The 19,657-nt window shown below is 63.1% G+C and overlaps 2 protein-coding genes across 5 annotated transcripts in view; one reads left to right on the top strand and one right to left on the bottom strand.

Annotated features, from left to right (window-relative positions):
* Positions 1-110: 110 nt before the first annotated feature.
* On the bottom strand, positions 111-18,744 carry COPG1 (COPI coat complex subunit gamma 1). Its single transcript, XM_069561047.1, has 24 exons — positions 18,558-18,744; positions 17,611-17,663; positions 16,976-17,056; positions 16,665-16,736; positions 16,458-16,537; positions 15,437-15,512; positions 15,243-15,335; positions 14,672-14,758; positions 13,697-13,854; positions 13,472-13,605; positions 13,113-13,180; positions 12,712-12,900; positions 12,028-12,123; positions 10,722-10,965; positions 10,103-10,178; positions 8,949-9,052; positions 8,475-8,600; positions 8,115-8,183; positions 6,344-6,486; positions 5,897-6,068; positions 4,553-4,650; positions 2,789-2,927; positions 2,238-2,336; positions 111-599 (listed from the first exon to the last, which is right to left on the bottom strand). The coding sequence occupies exons 1-24, from the start codon at positions 18,592-18,594 to the stop codon at positions 469-471; spliced, it is 2,625 nt and encodes an 874-aa protein (XP_069417148.1). The 5' UTR covers positions 18,595-18,744; the 3' UTR covers positions 111-468.
* The window catches only part of CNBP (CCHC-type zinc finger nucleic acid binding protein), a 58,348-nt gene continuing 57,407 nt past the window's right edge, over positions 18,717-19,657 (top strand). Inside the window, exon 1 of one of the 4 annotated variants that reach the window (XM_069561061.1) lies at positions 18,717-19,345. The gene's annotated coding sequence lies outside the window, so the exon portion shown is untranslated. The remainder of the gene's footprint in view (positions 19,346-19,657) is intronic. The other 3 variants (XM_069561057.1, XM_069561060.1, XM_069561056.1) reach the window with 3 other exon arrangements.

Raw genomic sequence — 19,657 nt, 5'->3', positions numbered from 1 at the left:
ACGGGCAGAGGCCCGTGAGAGGGTCCTGCCTCCTGTGGGTACTGTGGCAAAGGGCTACGGGCGGCAGAGAAGCCGGACCCCTAAGCACGAGTCTGCAGAAGTAGCAGTCATTCAATAAATACATGCTGATTTATTTGTAGGGATAAGATGATGGTTCCAAAGGGGATAAAGTCAGGTGGTGCAAGCACTCTATTCATTTGCAATGCCCCTTCCCTGGCAGGCAAGGCAGCACGACGTTCTAGGATGAGCTAAAATTATGCCATTTAAAGAGTCACTGTCAGCAGCGGGGTTTGGGGCGGGGGGTCAATTTAAGAAAACGAAAAACACAACAAAAGACCCTCAGTGATTCCTAATTGCTTTTCAATACACAGGCTTGGAAAGGAGCTTCCACTGGGTTCAGGAGGAAGGCGCGACTCCTGCGTAGTGTTCGGGGAAAGGGGAGGACGTGATCCGATGCAAGCTGGCCCCTTAGCCCACAGACGCCAGGACGATGTCCACGGGCAGCTCCTCCGAACTTCTGGCTGTTACCTGCAGAGTGACCGTGTCCAACAGCAGCAGCCGGGAGCGCACCAGGACATCATGGCCGCCCCGGAACACGCCTGCAGGGGAGGGGAGAAGGCAGGCGCGTAAGGCCGGAGGGGGCTGCGGGGCTGGGCTGAGGGCGGCGTGCCACAGCTGGCAGAGGCAGCTCTGGGGTGAGACGGGAGCTGTGCGAGGCGCTGGGCACGTCACTACACCTCTCTGAGCTGCAGCGTCATCAGTGACCTCGGCAGAGATCAGTCTGCATGTCACGCTGCTGCCAAGCCCCGATGCACCACTGGACGTGTATGGTTCTGTGCGACATCACCGAGGCTCTCAGACCGCATCGAAGGTCACAGACCGAGGGACAGCCCCACCAGGGCAAAATCGCAGTGCAGGCGTCTGCAAAGCCCAGGGGATGGGGCGCCGCACTGCAGGCTTGGGGGCGGCCAGCTGTGAGCGGGGCACTGGAGCAGAGCCACTTCCTAACCCTGTTTATAAACACTCAGAAAACAGAACTTCCCTTTGCTCACAGTCCCAGGTGCAGCAAGCGCACTGGCTCATTAGCTTTTGGAGAACCAACGGGTCAGAAATATTTACATACGAAATATCTATGTATGGGGCTTGCCCTAGAATAATCTGGGGGTGGAGACCGCATCTGGGTGGAGATGCTTGCTGCTACGGCTGGGGGAGGAGTGCACGGGGGTTCCGTGTGTGTGTTTGAAAATTCCCAGAACTGCTTAAAAACCCCATTCCTATCAGAAAGGAATAACCAACTCAGTGGAAACTATAGAAATAAATAGAATGCACGCGCTGTTTCACGTCAGAGGGGGTGAGAGCGATCATGGCAGATCGCACTTGAGATGCTGAGCGCCCGTCAGTGCACAGGACACTCAGAGTGAAGCCACTCGAGACACACGGACACGCCCAGCACAGGCCGCGCAGGTTGCGAACACGCTGCCCGGTTGGAAGTGTGGGAGAGAAGGCACACGATTCCTATGGAAGGCAGCTGGAGATATTTACCGAGATGAAAGATGCACTTTGACCTGGTAAAGCCTTGAGAAACTCACCCTACAAATACCCAGAGTGCACACATCCAAAATAAAGTGCCTAAGCAGACCCGTGTGTGCGGGGTTGTCCCCTGCAGCGCAGTCTGTAACGGCAGAACACGAGAACCACCTGGGTGTCCCTCAGTCCACGCGCTGGTTCTGAGAGACGGTACTCAGCCATGAGAAACAGCCAGAGCTCAGTCTGGGAAGACGTCTGGGAAGACGGGAAAGTTCTGGAGGTGGGTGATGGCGATAGTTGCAAAACAGCGGGAATGTACTTAACGCTGCTGAGCTGATGTGAAAATCACTACATTGGTAAATTTCATGTTATTAAAAAAAGGAAAAAAAACAGGAGGCTCTCCAAGATGCACGGTGAAGTGAACAGCCAAGTGCAAAGCAGCGTGCCCGCCGTCTGCATACGGCTGTCTGACTCTGCACGGGGCAGCGTGCACACTTGCTCTCACACCCTTAGGATCACAGGGAGGCGCCTGGAGGCCTGTGTAGGAGCTCACTGGCTGCCCGTGGGCAGGGACACTGACTGGCAGCAAGCGCCGGGGGAAAACGGCGCTAGCTGGCCTTCTCATACCTTGTGATGTTCCGCGCTGCGAGCCCTAAATCCCCGGGTTCCCCAGGGGCACCCAGGCCCTTCCCACGAGAAACGCCACTTACCGGCCAGGAGCAGCGTGTGCGTGTTCTTGTTGTCCGGCACTTTGTCAGACCGCTCACAAGGGTGCATTCCTAAGAACTTGACGATATTGCCCACAGCCTCTGCAGGGAGGAGTCCCAGAGTTATTAACCCACGTAGCTCATCTCCACTTGGCGCTATCACCACTCCCCCAGCCCCAAATCCCACTGTATGCAGCTTTTAATGAGCAGCATCTGAACTGTCCCTTGTGGCTCAGCTGGTGAAGAATGCGCCTGCAGTGTGGGAGACCTGGGTTCGATCCCTGGGTTGGGAAGATCCCCTGGAGAAGGGAAAGGCTACCCTCTCCAGTGTTCTGGCCTGGAGAATTCCATGGCCTGCATTGTTCACGGGGTCGCAAAGCGTCGGACATGACTGAGCGACTTTTTTATTATTCTGTGTATCTGAACTGTATGCTCTAGACTTGGCCCTGGATCTTTGGGGGACGGGGGCGGGGACGGGGGGAGGAGGAGCACTTTAACAGTGGCCAAGGGTCTTGAAAGGCAGGCAAACCAGAGCCGGCACCCCCAGCATTTACCCTCGAGTGTCTTGATGGTGGACAAGGTGAACGTCTCCTCCTTCTGGAACTCATCCCCCACCTCGTCCCAGGCTGCCTCGAAGTTCAGCTTCATGACCTTCTGGATGTGATCCGCTATCGTGACTTCCAGGTCCTCCAGCTGGGGGGCGATAGGGGGGTCCTGAGGCACACAGCTCCAGGAGAGACGGCGAGAGCCTCCGCTCCGCTCTGCCCACCCGCCCCTCCCACCGCGCAGGCTCCGAGCGCTGGGCTCCGGGGCGGGCCCCAGCGGACCGGCGGCCTGTCCTCAGCAGCTCACGGCCGGGTGGTGGCCCCTCGGTGGGACGCGCCCTCAGACAGCGAGCTCCTGGGGGCTCCAGTCCTCTACGTGGAGCGGCGCCGTGTTTGCGTTTAAGCTGCGCACGTTTTCCTTATGCTCTGCGCCACCTCTCAAGCGTTTATAATACCCGATATGATGTAAGTGTCATGGAAACAGACGTAAACACAGTGCAAACGCTAAGTACATAGCTGCCTTGTGTGACAAGCTCACGTTTTGCTCTTGCGAATTTTCTGGAACCCACTCCATTTTCCGTCTGTTGGTTGGATCCATGGAGGCAGAACCCACAGATATGGAGGGGCCCCTGTCCTCCTCTCGGGGTGTTGGCTGTGAGAGCGCGCCCTCCGAAGCCGCCAGTGCCTGACTTGATGGGGCGGGGTGGGGAGGAGTGCTCAGAGGCCGCCCCGAGTCAGCCGGGCCCGCTCTGGACGCGCACCCTGGACCGACTGTGTGGAAAGGCTCCCGCTCATTCACCAGCAGCTCTCTGCTGAGCCCCTGCTCCCGTGCGCGGGGAGAGCGTTCACAGGTAGGACACAGCCCCTGTGGCAGAAGCTGGGCTTCATACCCAGCCCTCCTGGCCTTGGCTGCGCGCACTGCTGGCTCAGGCCTGGACCCGGGAGGACACAAGTGCCCATCTGGTGTGCCCCAGCGACTGCCCCTCTGGCCACGAGGGCCCTGGCCGTCTCCATCCCAGGCTGCCTGTCAGGGTCTGCACTCAGATGGCAGGGAGCCGCCGCACGCCGGGCAAATCGAGAATGACCCTGCCCTCGGCTCTGTGCTAGCCCCGCGAGCTGGAGCCGGAAGGGGCACCTCACTGCGTCAGAAGGTCGCCGACAGACACAAACTGACCCCGTCTCTCTAGAAAGTGACTGATGGCAGGAACCAAAAAGCCCTGAAACCGTCCTGCGTCTTTGACCCGATTATCCTACTTGTTTTTTTAATCATTTCAAATGTTTTTCTAATTATTCTACTTCCAGTCACAAGACAGGTCTGAAACACAGGCACAAAGCCATGCTGAAAGGCGTGTTTACTGTAGCGCTCAAAGCAGTGCGAATCTGGAGGCACAAACGCCCGATGTTACTGGAATGCAAAGTGAGCTGAATCAGGATGTGTCCATAGAAGGGAGTATTTTAAAGTCACTAAGACTTGTGTTTAGGAAGTATTTGTACTGACGGGAAATTACACCCTGGTTCTAAGGGAAACCAACAAGATCTGTAATGTACGTAATGACGTCAGACACAGCTTCTCTCCCCGCAGCCATTCCCAAGGGCTACAGTGAACGTTTCCCTGCCTGAGTGTACTTGTTTTTCTATTTCCCAGGTTTTCTTGTGACACTTGAACATGTATTTTTTAAGTTAAAAACAAGAACTCTTTTGCGACGTCTAAACCGAAACCAGCGCACACGCGTGCAGGCTGGCGTGAGCCCTGCGGGCCCCGCCGGCGCTTACCACATACTCATCCTCGTAGCCCTCATCGTCCGCCTCCCCGGTGGTGGGGTCGCAGTCCTTGACAGTGAACTTCATCATGCAGCTGAACGTGCAGGCCACTGCGGGAGGAAAGGCACGTCGTTGGGGGGCCTCTGCGGGCAGGCGGCCACAGCCTGTCCTCCAGGCCTCGACCGCGCCAGCGGCCCAGGCCAGCCTGCCCGCGGGTCTGGACCAAGGGCAGTGGCGTGGGGAGGCAGGAGCGCCTCAGGCAGGAGCCTGAGGAGCTGCCCTCACGAGGAAAGAGAAGCAAGGGTGGCAGAGACGCTTCAGGCTGGCCACACCCACGAGCCGCCCAGGCCCACCGCCCCAGGCCCGGAAAAGCCCCTGCCTCTCTGGGAGGAGCGGACTCAGACGCTTCAGGCTGGCCACGTCCACATGCCGCCCAGGCCCACCGCCCCAGGCCCGGAAAAGCCCCTGCCTCTCTGGGAGGAGAGGACTCAGACGCTTCAGGCTGGCCACGTCCACATGCCGCCCAGGCCCACCACCCCAGGCCCGGAAAAGCCCCTGCCTCTCTGGGAGGAATGGACTCAGACGCTTCAGGCTGGCCACGTCCACATGCCGCCCAGGCCCACCACCCCAGGCCCGGAAAAGCCCCTGCCTCTCTGGGAGGAGTGGACTCAGACGCTTCAGGCTGGCCACGTCCACATGCCGCCCAGGCCCACCGCCCCAGGCCCGGAAAAGCCCCTGCCTCTCTGGGAGGAGAGGACTCAGACGCTTCAGGCTGGCCACGTCCACATGCCGCCCAGGCCCACCACCCCAGGCCCGGAAAAGCCCCTGCCTCTCTGGGAGGAATGGACTCAGACGCTTCAGGCTGGCCACGTCCACATGCCGCCCAGGCCCACCACCCCAGGCCCGGAAAAGCCCCTGCCTCTCTGGGAGGAGTGGACTCAGACGCTTCAGGCTGGCCACGTCCACATGCCGCCCAGGCCCACCACCCCAGGCCCGGAAAAGCCCCTGCCTCTCTGGGAGGAGTGGACTCAGACGGTCACGTCTGTGCCTCTCTCTGGCTCTTTCACGGCCGAGACAGAGTCCTGCCTGAGGGCCGGGGCTCGGCCTCGCAGCCTGGTGAACTCAGGCAAGCTGTTTACCCCATCTCGGTGGCCCTCTCAGAGAGAGAGAGCAGTGCTGCCCGCAAGGGTGTGTGAGGAGGAAACGAGCTGCTGTGTGCAAAGCCCCAGGTCGGGCCGGCCTTCTGCTCTGGACAGACCTCGAGGAGCTGAAGCTCTGACCAGAGACGAACAGCTGGTGCACAGGCCGCCCTCCCTACCCCGACCCACGGGCGCCTGGGAGGCCGGGGGGGCTCACCCGCCGTGGGGTCCTCCTTGGGCAGGGCCACCAGCGTGTAGCAGGTCCCGGGCTGGTTGTAGGGCAGGCTCCGGGCGGGCACATAACACAGCACCTCGTAGGCCTCCGTGGGCTCCATCTGCACCGTGACGTTCTCCAGGGTCTGATCGTTGAGGGTGTTCGTGCAGTCAAACTGGACCAGGGAGCAGAGGGGCCGAGACGCTGAGCCGGGGGGTGGGGGGCCCCCCGAGTTGCAGAGGAGGCGTCGGGAGCCCTGCCTCCTACCCCAGGGCCACCCTGACTCTCGACCCAGGCCCCCTGCCCAGACCCCCTGTCTCCAAGTGGACACGCGGGAGCCGCACAGGCCCTGAGTCAGGGACTCGACACGTAGCAGCTGGAGGCAGACCCGGCATCGAGCCCGGCTCCAGCCACTCGGCATGGGGGCCCCCCCGGAGGGCCCCCGCTCACCTGGAAGACCATGTGGTCCACGAAGGTGTGCTTTGTGCAGCGGACGACGTACTCCGTCTCCGACTCGGTGAGGGCCACGGGCTCAGGCGCGGACTTGAAGAGGGGCCCCAGCCCCTGGAACTCGGGCACGGCCGCCAGCTGCTCTGAAACCCATAGGCCGCGCATTCACCCAGCAGCTCAGCGGGGTCTCTGATCAGTCCTCAGGCCTCTCTCTCTCGGTTCCCCGAGACACCCGAGCACTCCCCGCTGTCCCACATGGGACGCCAGACCAACCGATGGACGTCAGGCCCACGGCCCAGCCTCATCCATCCAGAGACCCCCTCAAGCTTAGAAGCTCAGCAAGGGTGCTCAGAAGAGGGAGACAGGGAAAGACAAAGAGGAAGCGAACGCTGCTGGCCACGGAGCCAGGCAGAAGGACAGACTGCTCTCAGACACGTGGCTGTCGGGACAAGCGGCCCCAAAGGAGAGGGGGCAGATTCAGTCACAGAACGCCCGGCTCAGAGCGGCCGGCGGGCACCCGGTGCAGGCCAGCTTCCGGCCCGGGTGTGCCTGGGAGAACGAGGCGCTCCCAGCTGGCCCTGCTCTCCCCGCTGTGCTCAGGAGTCACTGCTCCAGAAACACCCGGGGCTGCGGGCATGGCCACAGTGCAGATCCTCAGGCCTCCCCAGACACGCCCGTCAGAGGCCCCATCCTGCATCTCGAACAAGCTTCCCCTCGTGACTCTGACGCACACAGATGCCTGAGGACCATGAGTCAAGATCCGTCACTCACCTTCCCGGCTACACTGACCTCCACGTGGAAAAGAACTCTACCTGAGGCGGTATGATCCTCTGCCCTAGACTTAGTAGGACTTCAGGGACAGAGGGAGAAGGCAGGCAGTATCATCATTATCCTGCTCTTTCTGCCCGTAACGAGGCTGAACTCAGGCCTCAGGACATGGGGTGGAGCAGCCTTGAGTGAAACCACCAAGTTCGTGCTGATCTCTGCCGGCAGCAAGAGGGAAGGACACACAGGGAAAGCCTGCAGGGAGAGCGACGCCAGACAGCTCAGGGTCCCGGTTCAGCCACACCTGAGAGATGGCGTGTTGGTGGAAGACAGGTTCGGGAGTGGAAAGGACAAGGCGGACTTGAAATGAATCCCACAGTCATCGGGAGCCTGCTAGGAGGAGGCCGGCACCAGTGCAGTTACGGACAGAAAACAGGTCAGAAGCTGCGAGAGCACGCAGCAGGGCAGCAGAGGAGGCAAGTCGGGGCGGCGGGCTGGGGCCACCTGGACGGGAGGCTGCTGCTGGGACTCGAAGGCAGGAAGCTGGTGGACAACGTGGTCTGCCAACTAGACACACAGCCTCTCCCCTGAGAAATGCGGGAGCAGACGGACAGACGGAATCCTCACCAAACCCTGCCAGACAAGGTGGCCGGAGCACATTTGGAGCCCGAGACACAGGACTGTGGCGTGCCCTCAGCTCCGCTGAGGAGCGCCAGACGTCCCGAACCAACTGGGCCCAGGGCCTGCAGCACTCAGAACAAGGCCAAAGCGGCTCTAAGCCAGCTGGAGCTGGACTTTGTTTCTGCCCTCCCCCTGGTGCTGTGCAAACTGGGGCAAATCACCCTGTCTCTCTGAACACCCAAATCCTCAGATCCCAAATGGGTGCACCAACCTCCACTAAGGGTCGAGCACGCTGTCTGAACACACTCAGAGCCAGCACGCAGGGGAGCCCCGATCTCAGCTCCTGCGGGAAGAGTCGCCGCGGCCTGCGAGCCCCCTCACTCACCCTGGAAGATCTCCTGCCGGGTGGCGGCCACCTTCTCGGGCTGCTTGGCGGCGGTGACCGGGGTGCTTTCTGCGGGAACAAGCATGCATAGCTCAGAGATGGCCAGGGCACATGGACCACAGCGCCGTTACTCGGGAAGTGTGATCCCCACCTCCCACTGTGAAGCACGGAGCACGGGAGACGGTGTGCGTGACTGTGTGCAGGGGGCTTCCTCTCCAGGGCCAGAGGCAGGCAGGGGGACTCCCCCCGCCCAGCACAGCCCCTTCTACCCTGGGCAGCTGCAGTGGCCCTGCAGGCCAGGCAGACCCTCCAGAGGAGGCCTGGGCCCAAGGGCCTCTGAAGGACACAGGTGCGCCTGACCTGTCCTCTGCTCTGCCATGGGCGCAGTGGCCAGGGGCACGGACTTGAGGTCGAAGGGCTTCTCCGACGGCTCCAGCGTGTACTGCTGCAGTGCCCTCTCCAGACCCGGGATGGACACGGTCAGACCTAGAGGCCAGAGCGAGCCGGGGGCCGGGGGTCAAGGCTGTAGGACCCTGAGGAAACCAGCGAGACTGCCGAGCCCCGACTTCGCAGGACACCCTCCTCTGCAGCACTGTTGCGAGGAGCGAATGGACACGGGACAGGGGCTTGGACACAGCGGGGAGTGCTCGGCAGGTTCGTAGGACTGGCGAGCGGCTCAGCTCTCTGGGCTGCTCCCGCCCTTGGGGCCCCGCGCCTCCTGAGATGACAGTGATGCCCGGCAGTTGCCGCGGGAGGCCAGCGGAGGGCACGCCGCCCGGGAAGGCCGCCGCCCGGGACGGGGGCGAGGGGAGTGGTCGGGCGAGGAGGACTCACCGTTCAGGATATAGCCTGCGTTGAGGGCCTTCTGCTTCTGCTCCAGGACGTTGAGGTAGAAGGTGGCCCGGTCCCTGACCTCATTGTCGTCGTCCATCACACACCTGTGGCCACAACACGGAGCTCCTGACGGGCGCCCATGGGGGCAGGGGGCGCTACAGGGCCCCAGCAGAGGGCGGGCAGAGGTGGCAGGTGCTTCCACCCCCATCACCAGAGGCGGTGCCCGGGTATCAGAGGCACAGGGGTGGCAGTATTCACTCTCCAGGGACCCTCTCCCAGAGCCCACCCAGGGAGGGAGCCACGAGCCTGTATCCGGCAGCACATGTCAAAAAAGACTTGAACTCGACTCCGCAACCCCCTCCTGGGTGCACACCCCAGAGAACTGAAAGCAAGGCATGTGGAGCCTCGTGCACGGATGTTCACAGCAGTGCGACCCACGCAAGCCAGGAGCCGGAAATGGCCCAGACGCCTCCCGACCGGTGGCCAGACATGCACACGGGGGCTCTTCATGCCACACAGGAGAACCTGCCCATAAAAAGGCATGGAGTGCCGGCACGTGAGCCCTGGAAACCCCATGAAGGAGCCGCACTCGTGAGAGGCGCCACGCTGAACGCCTGCAGGCGCGTGACAAGCCGGCACAGGCAAATCCAGAGCTGGGGGGCAAGCGAGGGGCGGGGCTGGGCCGGGGCAGGCTCGACTACTCGCTGGTACACGGTTTCTCTGGGGTGGCAGAAGTGTTTTCAAGAATTCCCTGGTAGTCGAGTGGCTGGGACTCTGCGCTTCCACCGCAGAGGGCCCAGGTTCGATCCCTGCTCAGGGAACTAAGATCCCAGAAGCTGCATAGCGCAGTCAAGAGAAAAGTTCTCAACTCAGATGGCGGTAATGGTTAAATGACTCTGAATGTAACAAACCCATTGTGTGTGCACTTAAGATGGGGACACTGTGCGGATTACGAGCTATAGCTCAATAAAGCTGCTTCTTAAACAGAAAACACCCCGCGCTGACACCCAGGCAGAGGCGCTTCTGCACAGCACCGTGTTTCACGCTTTCCTGTGTCTCCACTGCTTTCCACCATCAATAGCTGTGCATCTTTCCCCCCCTTTCCAGCTACAGAGACGGGGGGCAGCCGCCAGCCGAGGGGACGCCGCACGCACCTCTTCAGCAGCACCAGGATACTGGGCAGCATCTCTTCATTCTGTGCCCCGAACTTGGCCAGAGCGCTCACGGCACCTGCGGGCGCAAGGCAAACACGGCTCAGGCCAGGGCTCAGAGCGGGCCGGCCAAGCAGCCTCCGGGCCTCGCTTCTCCCGGGGGAGACGGCCCCGTCCTCGGGCCCAGCAGCCCTTCTCAGCTCTGACCACCACGCGGCCACGAGAGCTGCCCTCGATCTCTGTATCCTAACGGCCTCAGGGGCAGCGAAGCCTCACCTGACCGCAAATGAGGGAGAGAATGAGCTACAGCTGAGGAAGCAAGAACTGCTTGGGGACCGTCTGTCCAGAGCAGGCAAGAGAGGGCAACAGCAGTAAGTCTGAGTGAAATGAAGGGTCGGATGGCTGCACGTGGAAGTGCGCACTCAGCGAACAGAGTGTGTTATGTGAGTCACACCTCAAGAAAGCCACTATGAAAAAGAAAAACGAAATACCGAGGAGAAAGGAAGGAGAAAGGCGAAAAAAGGAGAAAGGCGCAGGACTACGTGCAGTGGAACAGAGGGGAGCGCCCGCCGGGGGCGCCCTCAGGCCTGCAGGCCCCAGGGCCCACGCCGCGCCCACGCACCTGCGCGGACCTCCGCGTGCTCCAGCACCACGCGGTTGTAGATGAAGCGGATGTACTTGGAGGGGTTGCTGGTCTTGGGCCCCTCCTGGCCCAGCAGGTGCAGGATGCGCGTGGCCAGCACGGTGAACTCGCAGTCCTCGATGAACTCGCACAGGTGGGATAGCCCCGTCTCCTTGCTCTCCGCGTTCTCCTCGATGATGCTGATAATGCAGTCCACGATGGCCCGCTTGTACTCAAAGCCACCCTGTGGGCCAGGGCCACAGGAAGCTGAGCACCAGGCGCTCTGCGGAGCCCGGCGGCAGCCCGGCCCAGCGGCCCAACCGGAGCCTGCAGGAGAGGGCCTGCCTCCCCCGCTGCCACCTCCCTTCTGTGTGAAAGCTAAAGGCTCAGGCTGAATGCTCGCCGGGGCCATTCTGGACTAACTGAAGACGCTTTAATAGAAACCTCTGGGACTTGATTTTCTTCCCACCTTTGAAACAAAGGAAGAGTGGGCGGTATAAAGACTGGAGGGGTAGAGAGTAGGGGGTTATCGTTAAATGGCAACAGAGTTCAGTTTTGCAGGATGAGAAAGTTCTGGAAATTAACTGCACTCCTGTGTGAAAGTATTTAACAATACTGAACAATATACAAGGTGACGAATTCTACTGTGACAGGCACTCGGTCTTTGTGACCCCATGGACATCAGTCCATGGAATTCTCCAGGCCAGAATACTGGAGTGGGCAGCCTTTCCCTTCTGCAGGGGATCTTCCCAACCCAAGGATCGAACCCAGGTCTCCCACACTGCAGGCAGATTCTTTACCAGCTGAGCCACCAGGGAAGCCCAGGAACACTGGAGTGGGTAGCCTATCCCTTCTCCAGCGGATCTTCCCGACCGAGGAATCGAACCGGGGTCTCCTGCATAGCAGGCGGATTCTTTACCAGCTGAGTTACATGGGAAGCCCTTGATGAATTCTACGTCGTGTGTATTTTATGACAGTGGTCTCCAACCTTTTAGGCACCAAGGACCGATTTTTGTGGGAAAATTTTTTTTATGAAACATTGCAATGGCTAGAATATTTCTATACCAGATGACACCAGACAGACGGTTATTCATCTTCTGCTTAAGCATCGCCTTGGGCATCTGCTGAGTCTATATGGCCAGGGGGGCACGTTGTCAGTTACGACTGTAACCACAGTGACTGGGGCATGTTTGCACTGCCTGCACACAAGGAGCCAAGGGGGCTGCGGGCACCAGAAGCCAGCCAGCTAACAGGTGGCTCCAGGCCCGCCTGCCCGGGAGCCAGCAGCCAGGCCACCCACGCTCACCTCTTCCCGCAGCATGGAGAACAGGAAGTTCATGAGCACGGCGTGCTTGCGGGGGTACTTCTGACACAGCGCACTGATGGCCTGCACGACCACGACCTGTGCCGGAGACAGGCGTGAGCCGCGGCCCAGCCCCGCGGGCGGCTCCTCCAGTCCCCGGGGCCAGCAGAGCCCCTCCTCAGGTGGGGCCGGGCCGCGGCGCGGCAGGCCAGGGGCCGAGGGGACCTCCGAGCCCCCCGGGCAGGGCAGCGAGCACCGCGGTCCAAGGCCCCGATCCACACTGTGGGGCTCCCCCGTCTGCTCGTCTACTCAGAGCTCAGGGCAAGCGCACACACGCCCTGGCTGGCCCTTCCCAGGTCCTCCCGGGCGGCTCCCCCGGGAACTGCTGCCCTGAGGATCTCCTCGCTGCACCAGCATGGGGGACGATCCTGTCCACTCCGGAGTCAACTCCCGTGGTCCCGCCCCAGAAAGCGAGCTCCGAGGGCAGGCCGGCGTGCGCGCTGCTCTGCTCGCCCCTCCAGACTTTGCCCAGCACAAGACAGCGCGCACACGGGACACAACAAAGGGCTTGACAGGCCTGGAGCCGCCCGCCTCGCCGACGGAGGCTGGGAGCAGCGCCTCGCATGGCGCCACAGCGAGGCCCCGCGGCAGCCCCGGCCCGCCCCGCAGCAGGCGCAGCCTGTGCACCTTGAACTCGTCCGAGATCTCGGACATGAAGGAGGAGATCTGCTTCATGAGACGGTCGATGCTGCCCTCGCTGCCCGTCTTGAGCAGCGTGGTGATGGCCAGCGTGGCGATGCTGCGGTTCGCGTCTGTCACGAGGTTCTCCAGGTCCAGGTTGCAGGCCGTCACCGCGGACGGGTGCTTCATGGCCACCTGTCCGGGAGCAAACAGGTGACGACACGGACGGGCCACGGGAGGCCTCCCACTGTTCTGCTGGCCCTTCAGGTGGGCTCACGCCAGCACCTGGGGGATAGAGGCCAGCTGCACCTCTATCTAGCTGCAGGAGGGCTGCACCTCCTGCCGCGGGGGCCCCCGCCCCCAGCCCTGTCGGAAGGCCGGCCCCACTCTGTCCACTGCGAACTCACCTTGTTGAGGGTGCGGACGGCGGCGTAACGGAGGGCGGCCTTAGGCGAGCTGCAGAAGAGCTGGAGCACTGCGGGGGGAGACGCCGGTGAGGGCTGCCCCCGCGAGGCAGAGGCCGGTGAGGGCTGCCACCGCGCCGCAGCCAGGAAACCCAGGGGCCCCGGAAGGGGCAGAGACAGGGTACCAGGCGCAGTTTGGGGACCAAGGCTCAGAGACTGTTCAGACCCAAATCCCCCACTCACCTATTCCCCAACTGGCATGGCCTCCCCAAATGAGGAGAGCACACCTGTCCACCCCAGGCAGGGCCTCACCCCTGGGAGACCCAGCTGCACGGGGCGGGCAGGGGGCGGGGCCTGGGCACCTGAGACAGCTGGGGCCAGCTCCTTGGCGCTGCACCCGGGCAGGTTGACAATGGCCGAGGCGGCCTCGTACACCACCATCTCGTGCTTATTGCGCAGGCAGCTCTCGATGAAGTCGAACAGGGGGCTGTCACGGCTGCAACGACAGGCGGCAAGAGGACGCTGGGGGGCCGCCTGGGGGCTGGGCGAGGGCTCGGGGGGGTGTGCGGCGGGCGCGGTGCCACTACCTGCCGTCCTCGTCCTCCAGCTGCCGGCTGGCCACGCGAATCATCATGCAGTAGGCGAAGGGGGATTTGAGGCCGTGCCGCGTGAACCTGCTGACCATCTTGCTGACCGCCAGGCGGTCGTTCTTCCGCAGGTGGTACAGGAGCCCCAGCGCGTGGTACTGGGGGGTGTGGGGCAGCGCGAGTGAGGCCTGACGCCACGGGGCCTGCTCCCCACCTCTGGGGTGGGCACGGAGCCCAGGTGTGGGCCACGCCCACTGAGCCACCTGGGACTCTGCAGGCCTCCGTCCCCCGACCCCGCCAGGCGCCGCGCAGACGGAGGAACTGGAGACCAGGGGTCTCCGCCCAGAAAGAGGAAGCGGAGCCGGCCTGGGCTGAGGACATCTCGGGGTCCGTGCAGACGGGCGCCCTTACAGCAGGCCCTCGGCCCCCCAGCCCTGCCCCAGGGTGCGTGGCTGCTGCTGCGAAGCCAGCAGGGGGAGGGGAGGCACAGACCATCCCCTCTGCCCTCCGGAATCCTTACTAGAGCGGCGCTCAGGGCCTTTTACGTGGGAAGAAGCCTCTGTGATCCTGGAGGGTTTGAGGGGCCAGAGTGGGCCCTGGAAACGAGATCCACCACTAAGACATGGGGAGAGGGAACAGATGCCCACACGGGGGGCCTGCAGGTCTGGATAGGAGGGCAGAGGCTGCCACTGAACCCTCACCAGGCACCAGGGAGATGGCATCACACACCCAAAATAATACTCGCTGGTTTTTAAACCAAGCCAGTATTTTAGCATGAGCCCATCAAGTCTGTACACCAATTCTCCCTGTAAGAGATGACCTGGATTCTTTTCCTCAAACCCCCAAGTCTCCCCACCACGAGATAAGGACTGAAGCCTGCTCCGGCCAGGGGCCGCCAGGACCTCCGTGATGAAAGCCCATCCTGCTGGCCAGCGCCTGAGTATTTTTAGCATCCCTGCCCTGTTCGCGACTCACCTGGACCATGATGTTGTCACTGGACGCGGCCTCCTGGGCCTCATTCACCCAGCGCTTGACCACGTCGAAGCTGCACTTGAGCAGGTGCTGTGGGGCACAGGGCACGCTGAGCGGGGCGGGCAGGACACCTTGCTGTCGGGGTCCTCCGAGAGGGCGCAGACTCAGCACGGCTCCCACCCTCACTCCTCCTGCCCTGGCGGACTTTCTGCCAGGCTCAAATCCCCAAAACCTGTCACCCCAGGGCATGGGTCAAGGCCGCCAACTGGGCCCTCAATCCACCCAGAGACCCCTGGGCACTCTTCACAGAGCAGGGGGTGGGACTCTCACAACTGGGGCCACACAGCTTTGGTTTTCCTTGCGAAAGCGATCTTTGATGTCTCCTCAGCTCAGCCTCCGGAGCAGCCCCTGCCCCTGCCCCTGCCCCTGCCCCTGCCCCTGCCCCTGCCCCAGCCCCAGCCCCAGCCCCGCTCCGCCCCAACCCAGGCCCCGCCCCACCCCAGCCCCGCCCCAGCCCAGGCCCCGCCCCAGCCCAGCCCAGGCCCAGCCCCAGCCCTGGCCCCAGGCTACACACCAGTGAAGACACGAGAGCGGAGCTGGAGACGCTGGGCACCTTGTCCACGATGGCCTGCTTCATGTAGCGCTCGATGGCCTGCAGCATGGTGCTCTGTGGGGGCGCAGGCGACAGGATGTGGGGCAGAGGCCAGGAGGAGGGGAGCAGGTGTGCGCCCTGGGGACCCCACGCCCCTCCCCAAGCGGGGCACTCACGTCGGTGATCTGGCATAGGGCACGCACGGCCGGGCCCCGGTAGCTGTCCTCCTTGCCGGTCATGTCCTTGGTCAGGCTACGGGGACACAGCACAGGCCTCACGCGGGGGCCGGGCCTGCTCCCACACCCCACCCACCCCAACCGGGTCAGCAGGCCCGTCTCCATTATTAACGGGTGTCTGCTCTGGGCTCCTAACCCTTCATCAAGAGGTCTCCATGAAACTCCACACTGCCCGGGTCACTGCCCTGCTGCGACGGCAACCTCCCCGGGTGGGACTTCCTGCCACTCTCCCCGTCGAGGGGTCGCAGAGAAGCCCCCGGACTGCCCCCAGGTCCTGGCAGCTGCACTCCACCCACCCCACCTTTGTCCTGCTCTGCCTGCCTTGCCCTGCAGGACTCCACTCCCCCAGTTCCAGGAGGCCTTGCCTGACCCAGATTCAAGCTGGCGGTCCTCCTGGCCTGCTCTCACAGCTGTCACACCCCTCCCCCCCAGTGCCGGTCTGTGGGGTTACCTCCCGGGAAGCTCTGGGGCTGCGGAAGCCACGTCTGCCACACTCTCTAAGTGAGCCTACACACGCGTGGGTAGCAAACCCCCAAACTGCGTCGAGGAGAAGCACGCGAATGGAGGCCAGGGACGGCCCGGGGCCGAAGGCCTCCCGAGCACAGCAGCCCTTCGTGGGAAAGTCTGCCTGGGGGCTTCGTGCACCCCACCGCCCCCCGTCCCCGTCGCTTCTTCCCGGGCTCTCCTGGGAAGAGCCGGAGTCGCCGTGGAAGCTCTGGGCTGCCTCAGCGGACCAAGAGGAAGCAGGGAAGGGACGGTTTGTGCCTAACTCCAGCCAGAGAATTACAAGCAGAACCACCCCCCCGGGAGGCGCCATGGCTGGGCAGAGTAACTGAAGGAGAGGGCGAGGAGAGAGCCAAGGAGGCAAGGGCGCTGGCAACACGTGGCCGAGGGCTGAGCGGCGGGAGCTCGGAGAAGACGGGCTCGGCGTGGGTGCAGCCATCAGGGACCTGGGACTCGCCTGCTGGTCACGATGATGACGTCCTCTGCGATGCACGACATCTCTTTGATGGTCAAGTAGCACATCCGACGGAGGGTGGGCTGGGCAGGAGAGGAGAGAGCCCGGTGACCCCCGGCTCAGCCTGACACAGGGGCCGCCTCTGACGGGGGCCCTCCCACCATCCTGAGAGCTGTCCCCCCGGAGGAGGGCAGGGGTGGCAGCACTTACGTCATTGGACTGGAAGAGTTTGGTCATGGCGAAGAAGGCCTCGGTCGCTTCCGTGGTCCCCAGGTGCTCCCCCTGTTGCAATTCAGAAAGAAGCCTCAGCTTGGGACAGAAAGGCCGGAAGGCTCTTCCTGCTAAGACAGCCCAGGTCGGAGCCTCAGACCCAGCCGAGGCTGCATCAAGGGCAGCACCTCAGAGTGGGACCCTGAGGGCACCCGGAGATGGGCCGCTGGCTGCAACCACACAGGGGCTGTGCCCCTGCCTCCAACACACCCCAGTACTGTTTTCTGCACCCCCAAGCCTCACCCTGTTACCTGGTTTATGAGGTAAAGGATCTTGGTGAGGATGTGGGCACATTTCCGAGGGTTGATGGGCGTTTCGTTAAACACACGGGCCTGAGAAGAAGCGATCAAGGATATTTACCTTCTGGCTGAGTTTACTTCCCTTCCATGACCGTCCTCAAGCACTTCAGAGATCTGAGCAGGCCCAGGGTAAAGAAATACACTTGTCCTACCTTATTTTCACATGAAAGGAGCTTTAAATTCATCTATTAACAACTCCTGAAATCCTCCCTAGATGTTACCTGGAGATGTGCTGACTTAGAGACTAATGAACACTCAGTAAAGGCTTTTTTTTGGGGGGGAGGGGCCCACACCCCGTGGCCTGCATGCAGGATCTTAGTTCCACAAACAGGGCTGGAGCCAGTGCCGAAGTGCCAAGCGCAGAGCCCTACCCACTGGACCACCAGAGAAACCCTCAAAGCTTATTAATTAACTGGCAGGAGAAACAAAGAAGAAGAAAAGGATCAGCATGATGAATTCCCCGTCTTTCCACGACCAGATTTCTCCCCTAACGTCCTACAAACCAGCACTCTGAATGTGCTGGCGATTCGATCACAGTGACCGTGAGCATTCTCAGCGGAAGACCCAGGGGAGCAAAGGACACTTGCCTCCTGCAGCACCGCACTCTTCTCGAGGTGCTGGAACGGGTTGGAGCCTCCACCTTCCATGGGAAAAGAGACGGGACTGAGCAGAGGTTGTGACCCTGAATTTCAAAACTCTCCCAGTTGTAGACGATGGAGAAAGACGTCCCTATGGCTGGGAGGTTCAAGCTCCAGCTGCTCTGAACAGCAGTGAAAGATCCAGTAGATCCCGCCAGCCTCCTCCAGGGAGCTCCCCTGCCCCCAAACCACTAACTCGCAGTCACCCAGCAGCCCTGGTACAGTGCTCGTGTGCCTCTCAGAGTGTCCTTTCATTCATCTATGCCACTGGTACCTAGCTGCGCCCCTACTGCGTGAGGGACCACCATCTCCAGTGACTAGGGTTTCTGCACACAGCAGAAATCACACTTGTAATTAATGACACACTTGAGTATCTGACTGACGTCTGTTCCCTCCACTCCGCTGCAACCATTCTTATATTCTTAGCTTGCTCACGAGCGCGTCTCACTAGCTCTGCTGCAGTCACGGCGCAGTGCAACCTGGCACGCACCGGGACCTCGAAACGTTTGCTGGATAAATGAATCGGAGTCAGGGTTCTCAAGCACCGATCCGGGCACTACCGACTAGGCCGCCCCAGCACGGGCGCAGCCCCAGGGAATCCCCAGAGGACCACCGGGTCTGGCCCCCTCCCCTGACAGGCGGGGACGCAGAGGCCCAGAGGCGCAGACCCGCCCAAGGTCACCCAGCGAATCGCGGCCCGAGCTGCCGGGCGAGGGGCAGCGGGGCCCGCTCGGGCTCTCCGGCGCCGGCCGCGGATGGGCGCCGCACCTTCGCGCAAGTCCCCGGGGCCTCCCGGGGCCTCGCGTCCAGACGGAGGTCCGGTAGGAGGCCTCCCGGGGAGGGCGCGGAGGGCTTGCGCGGGCGCCCGGCCTCCCCCAGGGCCTCGGCCCTCTCACCCGACTCCTCGTCCTTCTTGTCGAATTTCTTCAGCATGGCGACGTCGCTTCGGGAGCCGAGCGGCAGCCCAGGGCGGACGCGGCGGCCGGCGGCGGCGGTTCCGCACTGGCTGCTTCCGGCCGGCCACGTCGCCCGGGCTGCGCGCAGGCGCACTCCGCGCAGGCGCACTCGGCGCTCGGCGCACGCGCACCCGGGCCGCGCCGCCGCGCCGGGCGCTAACCCCGTCCCGGCTGCGGGCGGCGGGGCCTCGGCCGCCGGGCCGCACGCGCTCCCGTCAGGGCCGTCGTCCCCGCCCCGCGGGGCCCGGCGGGAGTCTGGGCGGGCGCTTCGCCGGCGAGGCCGCAGCCGCGCTCCCCGGGGCCCCCTGATCTGGCCAGCGCCCCCGGCGGCCTCGCCCCCCGCCCGCCGCGCCCGCGCCGGCCTGCGCTGCCCGCTGGCGGCGCCCGACACCTGTCACACGCTCGCCCGCGCCGGCAGCGTCGGCGCCCGGCGGGCCGCTGCCTGCCCGGACGCCCGCCGCCCGGCGCTCCCGGCGCGCAATGCCGCGGGCGCGGCTCACCGGCGGGGCCCTGACGGACCGCGCTGCAGGCCGGCGCGGCGGCGGCGGCGGCCCGCTCTGGAAACGCGCGGGCGCTGGTCGAGCGCCCGCTGCACGCGCCGCCGGGCGCTGGGGGCGGGCAGGGACGCGCAGGGGACACGGGCGTCGCCCAGGGCCACCCCCGCGGAGCCGGGAGGACCCGCCGAGGCCGAGGTGAGGACGCGCGCCGGCCCGAGGGCGGGAGCGCAGGTGAGTGCGGGCGCCGGCAGGGCCCCGGGGGCGCGGGGACCCGGGGAAGCGCGCGGCCGCGCCCCCGGGGGGCTGGCTCTGCGAGGGCCGGGGCCGCGGTCGGGCGGCCGCAGGGGGCCCGGGCCGTGGGTCTTGCGCCGGCGGGAAATAAGGCAGGAGTCAGAAAGATGCGCCAAGCCTTTAACCAGTAACTCCACCCCTTGTCCGGAGGAAATCATCCGAAAGAAGAAATTAAGTTGCTCGCTGCGGCGCTTTGCGGCAAGAAAATTGGAAGCATGGAAACATCCTAAACGTCCGGCAATAAGGGGGTGG

The sequence above is a fragment of the Ovis canadensis genome, chromosome 19, assembly GCF_042477335.2.
Source record: "Ovis canadensis isolate MfBH-ARS-UI-01 breed Bighorn chromosome 19, ARS-UI_OviCan_v2, whole genome shotgun sequence".
Classification (NCBI taxonomy): domain Eukaryota; kingdom Metazoa; phylum Chordata; class Mammalia; order Artiodactyla; family Bovidae; genus Ovis; species Ovis canadensis.
Note: the sequence above shows the minus strand (reverse complement) of the source record. Positions and strands in the feature narration are given on the sequence as shown.